This window comes from Bactrocera latifrons, unplaced genomic scaffold (assembly GCF_001853355.1).
Source record: "Bactrocera latifrons isolate USDA-ARS-PBARC rearing strain unplaced genomic scaffold, ASM185335v1 scaffold_29, whole genome shotgun sequence".
In the NCBI taxonomy this organism is placed as follows: Eukaryota; Metazoa; Arthropoda; class Insecta; order Diptera; family Tephritidae; genus Bactrocera; species Bactrocera latifrons.
In genome coordinates this window covers 1,805,377-1,812,816 of record NW_017536518.1, presented here as the reverse complement: position 1 = coordinate 1,812,816, position 7,440 = coordinate 1,805,377, and the positions used below count along the sequence as shown (strand labels likewise).

The following is a 7,440-nucleotide window of genomic DNA, read 5'->3' as shown; positions in this document are numbered from 1 at the left end:
ATTATAAATTATTTTTTTTTTATTTTAATAAGTTCAGTTCGGCAGTTTTATTATGAATGTAGAATATAAATAAATAAAGAATTTAATAACTTTTGATGGAAATCAGCTTAGCGTATTAATTAATGTAAAATATGTAGTCAACACATCCTTCACGTTTCACCATTTTATGTTTTAGTGGCATCATTTCTTTTTTCCATGTGGTAAAAAACATAAAAGACTTGTATACTATGAAAAACTTCACTAAATGCGTTTTACACATTTATTTATTTAATTTAAATCTTTATTTATTTAAATAAATCTTTAAATTCATTCACAGCTGCATTTACAGCCTTCTTATCACTATCTGGATCACCGAGTAGCCTACAGTTTTCGAGGTTCACACCATTTTCCAATAATAATGCCATGAGTCGTGTTACGTGCAGCACATTGCCGCTCACTATATGTGGGAAAGTATAGCCTTTATTTTCACGAATACAAAACATTATACGTTTCGACACGAAGTCTCCATAGTTGCTAACATTTCCCACACATATGTAGCGTTGTTCTGCCGGTGAGTACATTTGTATGCTTGCACGTAGACATTCGGCATTAGTTAGCGCACTCGCATCCTCATAGATTACACGAAAATGGACACCCAATTCTTTGTAGAAATCTACCGCTAAATTTAAGATGTTATCCATTTGCTCGTCTGCCTGTTCTGCACTTTTGGTAGCAACAAACGTTTGCACAGCATTTGTTTGTGTAGCAGTGAAGAGATTGTCAACTTGCCCTTCTTTTTTTGCTACTTTTACGTAACTTCTACCAGGAGCCACCATAGGTATTGGTAAGGATTTAGGAAAAACTACCAGACGCGCAAAAGCTGCTAAGAAACCTTCAAAAGTTGCACCACCGGTTAAATATGCACGGTTAACCTCACTGATTAAATCCTCTTCTTTCACTAAGTGATATTTTTCCAATGGTGTTGCACTCGCCTCTAAAAGCACTAAACGCGCAAAATCCGGGTTAGCCATTTGTAGGAAACCACCTTTTTTCACGTAATAATTTGTCAACGCTTGCATGCTGTATACGTCGAATTCTGCTAGTATTCCAAGCATATAGTAGCGATTATTGTTGAAAAAACGAATAAGTTCCTTATTGGCCAAATGCGTGGGCCGCTGCTCCTCACATCGTGGCGTTGGACTGCGGTAAAGCAACTTCTCAACATTGCCTTTTGGACATTGTGGATGCAAATGATTTGGCAAATTTAGAAACGAGTGTACAAAGTCTTCCTCAATTGGATAATTCTCTGTCTTCAGTGATTTTAAAGCGTTACGCAAACTCACTCCCTTCTCTTTCAATTGCTCGATTTCTTTTGCTGCAGTGTCCACCTGAAAAAGTTTTTAAAACAAATATATATATACCTTAATGGATTTGGGCACATTTTCATACCGCTTTCCACATACTTTATATAGCTCCTTCAGTTTTTTCGACACTGACTCACGTTCTTCCTCCACTTGCTTTATTTGATTTTTCATACTTTGAAATTTCGTATATTTTATCTTTAATTCCTCAAGATTTATCTGCAATTTACGCGCTCTTATGCTTTCTTCCAATGGTTCTTGCTGATTGAGTGTCTCTTCAAAATCCATGTACGGCTGAAGTGGTGCATAATTCTTTTTCGCCTTATCACCGGTTATATAGAGCGCAGAAATGCTTCGCTTAATTGGAAGCTGCTGTGCATTTTTTAACAAATATTTCGTAGCATATCTAAGCAAATGCACCATTGTCTTATTATTTGGGTGTGACTATAAAGTCTGCATTTACTTTTATACAATAAACTTAATATGATTTTTGTTAATACCGCTAAATGGAAACGCTCGTGTTTGAAGGATACGCAATGAGAACAGCTGATTATTGTTTACGCAATTGTGATATGTCGTGTTGCCAGATGGTGTTTACTGAAAAATGCAAACAAATAATTTGAGCAATGGGGTTTAAGTTTTGTTTATATATGGTTATTTTGTGAATATAACATGATATTATTGTTTTATTAGTAACTTGGTTAAGTTTTGAATTTTAAATAATGAATAAAGAATACAAAAAAAAAAAAAAAAAAAAAAATTAAATATCTTTAAAAAAATTTTCTGAGATACAAATATACTTAGATATATACAATAAACAGGTGTGTTGATGAAGTTTAAAAATAAACCTTTTTTCCTAGATTGTTACAAATGTTTTTGGTTCGAGGAAATTTTGATCTCCATATGAAAATTAGTGTTTGTTTGGTGGCTGCTTGTTTACAATGCGTATAGTTTATCTGGCGATTTTTATATAGTGGATCAATGAAGTTATGGCATTCTCCGAAGCAGGTTTTTGAGCTTCGAAAAGCCGGGGTTAAATTTGCAACAAGAGTAAAATTTTCAAAGAAATTGTAATTGCAAGTTATAAGCTCCGATACTCTCAAACCTGAAGTTTTTTTATTCATTCGGACGTCATGATCTAGCCATGAAGTAACCACAATATCATCTTGGGAGATGGAAACATATGTAGACGTTAACGAAAAGAGAAAAGTTCTCTGAGCGCGAATCACTTAGCAGCGGCCATTAACGATTCTTTTACACATGGCTCAAGCAGCTCTCGACTTTCGCTCTTAAACCAAGTATACTCTGGGTAGTCGAAAAACATTCGTTTGAAGGCTAGCTAAATTGAGAAGGCGAATCATTAATCTCCAAAGTAGTACACTCGGTTTGGGACTCGCCATGTAAAACACACGCTCAATGAAAAGAAGAAAACAGGTTTCGTATAAATATCTGGTAAATAATACATATGGCAGGTCAATGTCATAAACTGATGGAAAATTGAGGAAAATCCATATACATACATGTATATGTCGCAAAAATTTAAATAATAGTCGCGTGTATAATAGAGCGTCAAGTGAATTGACATAAAACTGGTAGTTCAGGGACTAATTTCAGCTCTTTCTGATTATTTATTAATTAATCTTACTTTTTTATAATTTTTTTTAATCATATTCCGGAAAGCAGTTGTACTTATATCTCACATTCCATTCAAAGCGAATGAAAAACCAGCAGGGTTGACAGGGTTGTTACTAATATAGTGAAACTTTTGATGGAAATATAATATTTAAAATTTTGCATCCACTTCTACATCTTATGAAATTTTATTTTAACTTGATATTTATCTATAAACACTCTTTATATTAAGGCATTCATTAATTTATTTTCACTTGTTTTATATTTGAATTTAGACGATATGGCAGCACAAAGGTGATCTATAAATATGAGCGATCACAACAAAATTAAATCGAAATTAACTTGCTTCTCGCTCCGTAATATTTGAAATAATTAATTTGACGTAGTAGAGGCACAGCCCGGCTAGCTCAGTCGGTAGAGCATGAGACTCTTAATCTCAGGGTCGTGGGTTCGAGCCCCACGTTGGGCGCAAATAAATTTTTTTCTTTTATTGAATAAAATTATTTATGCAGGTAAAAATTTTAAGTTTACAAAAATTGTTTAGTTTACTTGGAAGAACCGCTCTTTCTATTCCTCACTATGATTTCTAAAATGATTCGAAAACTTATCCAGATGACTGCGGCCTAAGGGTATAACTTTCAATTCCTGTTTGCTTCTAGAGAGTTTGTCAACATATTTTTCACAATTTGTTCATGGTTAAATAGAAAATTTCCCACCAACTAAAACTTGACCAATCTTCAATTATCCGAACATTCATAATCTTAATAAAATCTTTAGCTTTAACTAATTGCCGTATTTGAGGATCATCATCAAATGTTCCAACTTTCAACTCTTTCATACCATTGCAGGAAATATTTTGTAAATGTAAATTAAACAGTATCCTTCCGTGTCCCCCGCTTTGCTTTATACTACCTAACTTGATCACGTATTAAATCCTGGAGTTCATTTTCAGAAAATCTCTTGGGAGTAGATGTTTCACCTTACCATTGACTTCCACTGGTAGATTGTGCAAACTTTCAAGAATTTGATGACATCACTGATTGAGTAACGTTTTTCATTGAGTAAAACAGGACATTTTATACATTTTAAGTATAGATATCTCCAAATTTGGTTTTAATTAAAAGCTGCCGAATAATTTTTCGCATAGAGCAAATTTATAATTTCATGATAAATTCAAAATATGGACACTTAAAAATATATTTTTAATTGTTTTGTTTTTATCAAAGCTTTACAGAGTTTACAATAACTTAAGCTAAATAAACTTAAGCTTAAGCTTAAACCATATTATGTTAATAACAACAAAAAGTAATAAAGAAATGTAGAGAAAGGAAAATGTATTGAATCAAAATTAAGTGAACGTGTCGTTTAGTAACCGCAATGCCCACCGTTACTTTGTGATAGCTTTGCCAAGCGCTGCGACAACGAAAGACAATACTTCTGACACATTTCTGGCGAAAAAGTTGGCTAGTTTTCCAAAATTAAATCTTTTAATTAATATACACTCCGAGGCATTCTCTTGGGAACCTTAGTTTTTAACCACGCTCATGAGTGCTTGTCGGGATCTTTCCTGTCCTGTTGAAGGATAAAATCCTCCACAATTAATCGTCTATCTTCAGGTATAATGACTTATTTTATTGAATTAAGACACTCTTGAATATGAATTGTGCCTTCAAGTACCACTGTTTTGCCTACCCCTTCAGCAGAAATGCAGCCCGATACCATGCGGACTCTATTGTCTTCTTTAGGTTTTAGACATTTGAATGTCAAGTCTGCGCATTTTTTATGGCACACATACATCTGGCCATCGTTATACGTCATCCTCATCATTAATTGGCCCGTCTAAAGAATTTTTGATTTGATCGACTTCAAATTAAAACTGAGTATTTTTGAATATATTTGCTATACAATGACCACCGGTCTTTTTGATTGGTTGAGAATTGTCAATTTGGCATTAAAAAAAACGACAATCTTTTACGATTAATCTAACGATTTTTTTTCAAAATTACACCATTTTGTTAATTTTTTTTCTCAGCTACTCATTCGGCCGGAATCATGCCAGCAGTTGGGGCACTTTTTTGTTTGGCAGCTCCGAAGACAGCCCATAACTCCGTTATTTTTCAACATTAAAAAAAAAAAAATCTTAAAATATAGCTGAAAATATACTTTATTACGTTCAAGGAAGTTTGAAATTTTCAATCGCGTACTTTCTCTTAAAAAAAAATAACGCAAATCGCCTAATTTTTCATGCGTCACACTGGTATAGCCCCATAAGTGACAAAATACAACATGCCTTAGTTAGCTGAAATTTAAAGTAGCTATAAATCAAATAGTTGAAAATAGCAACTGTATTTTCGTACATATATATATGAACGGTATCAAAAAATAACTTAGGTGATATAAATGAATAACGAAATTTATCCGCTAAACTTATATTAGCAGTGTTAGAAAGAAGTGAACCGAACTTAGTATGTTTGTATATATTTTCATTATTTGGTTACTTAAAACTCCAATTTACATTACATTTAGTTTAAAAAGATTAAAGATGTACAGCTTGAAAACGATAGCAAAGTGTTAATTCTGTTTCCATAATTTTTGTTAATGACTTGTATAAAAATTTACAACGTATTTTAAAAAGTTATACCAAAAAACTATTTTAATATTTTCGAAAATATATTTTAGGAACAAATTCACTATTACACTTTACGTAATTATTTTTTTGATTTATGGTTTATTTTAATTAAGTTTAATAATTTGTAATTCATGCTTTTCTAACTATACATACAGCTTTACCCATAACCGCAGCAATGTTGGCGCCTATGAGCAACCATGCCGTAAATATAATATCAGAATTAAATAGCTGCAGAATTATTTAATATGAAAACTGGCATTGTAATGCAATAAATGTTACCCAATAGGAACAACAAAGTTTATTTTAGTTATTTGCGGTGATTAAATAAGTAGTTTACCAGCTGATCAATTTTAACTCGGACTAACAAAAAGAAAATCTCTTATTTTAATACAATTATTTGTACTCACCTTCAAAATAGCTTCCTGAGTCAATAAGTCTCGAGTGAGTCACGTTCAGCGAATTTTGATTTCAGACCACTTTTGGAGCGCCATTCGCTAGATGTTGTACAGTTTCGATTATCTATCGATGTTTTACCAAATAGCTTAGTTACCAAAATAACAACTCTCTCTTTCATTATATCCGCATATTCATGCAATACCTTGCTTACAGACCAACAATTCATACACAAATACGCATGTATATGTAGGTACACACCACTCTGTATATAAGCGCATAATTTCTGTGTTTTTTGCTGGACCTCGAAAAAATGCATTGCAAAATTCGTATAAAAATTAAGCGAATTAAATGCGAAGGCATGACCAAAGCCTTGTCAAATAGGATTACTCAACAACTTGCAATTTGGTTTTTTTTCCTCAAATGCCTGCGCGCCTGTGTGTATGCTTAATGGAAGTGGCGCCACTACTGACCGTATACTGATTGTCGCCATAAATTTTTTAATTAAAAATTGCTACAAAAAACAGCGCTGCGGCATAACTTTCGCCTTTTTCATTTAAATTTATAACTGTAAAGTAGTTTTACGGTTGAAAAATATTTGCTTTGCCGATTTTTACACGCACACTAACTGCCCGCCTCTATGTATACATAACTCGTGTATATGAACATATAAACTATTTATATAAGCGCATAAGTTCAATATATTTAATTAATTATGCTACTTAAGCACGCACATAAATATAAATATGGTTTTTTGCGGAATATTTATTGACATATTAATAGCAAAAAGTGCCACGAAAAAAGTCCGCACGAAATTGATTGGTGGAAAGTTATTTAAAAGTGAAAACCATTTGCAAAAAAAGAAACATTTTTAAAATGAGAAATTTCTACGAAAATGCTGCGAAAAAAGCGCGCAAACTAATAGTTATGTAATGGCGCATATGTGTGTGTGTAAAACAGCGTAAATGTAATGTAAGTTTAGTTGCGTAAAGTGATTAATTGGCGTTGCTAAGAGCTTGTCGAGCGACACATCACCGCACTTGTTCGGTTAATGAGCGGTTGCGTCCGCAGGGAACTCGTAAAAAAAAAATAAATTATTAAAAAAAATTAATTAAAATGCCCAAAAAAGTAATCATTACAATTAAGTCAGTGAAGCTGATAATATTTATTAAATGTTGTTGTTGCATTTACTGCGTAGATTTTTTCTAGAAATATACTATATTATATAGGCTAATATGATAAAAGATTTTGCGGCGTACGAAATATTTAATTAGCAATCAATTTTTTATTAGTGTGTGTATGTGTGCAGAGCTTTCACGTAATTGCCATGGAATGTAGCTGTCAATAGATGCCAAACGTGAGCCCCGAAGTTGGCAGCGCATCAATGATAATTTTATTTATAATTACCAAATTAAGTGCATGATTTGCACGAGCATAATTTCACAA

General features: G+C 32.8%; 1 protein-coding gene and 1 non-coding gene across 2 annotated transcripts; one reads left to right on the top strand and one right to left on the bottom strand.

Moving 5' to 3' along the window:
• LOC108970184 (serine--tRNA synthetase-like protein Slimp) lies at positions 1-1,868 on the bottom strand. Its single transcript, XM_018935395.1, has 2 exons — positions 1,443-1,868; positions 1-1,367 (listed from the first exon to the last, which is right to left on the bottom strand). Exons 1-2 carry the CDS (start codon positions 1,761-1,763, stop codon positions 285-287), a joined length of 1,404 nt encoding a protein of 467 aa, XP_018790940.1. The 5' UTR covers positions 1,764-1,868; the 3' UTR covers positions 1-284.
• Positions 1,869-3,368: 1,500 nt separating this feature from the next.
• Positions 3,369-3,441, top strand: Trnak-cuu. The gene has a single exon. It is a non-coding gene; the product is annotated as a tRNA-Lys (tRNA).
• The last annotated feature ends 3,999 nt before the right edge of the window (positions 3,442-7,440 follow it).

Excerpts from the sequence above, each read along its gene's own strand:
- LOC108970184 (XM_018935395.1), bottom strand. The coding sequence starts at position 1,763 with ATGGTGCATTTGCTTAGATATGCTACGAAATATTTGTTAAAAAATGCA. Across the intron at positions 1,368-1,442 it reads AACTGAAGGAGCTATATAAA|GTGGACACTGCAGCAAAAGA; the intron begins GTATGTGGAAAG and ends AAACTTTTTCAG.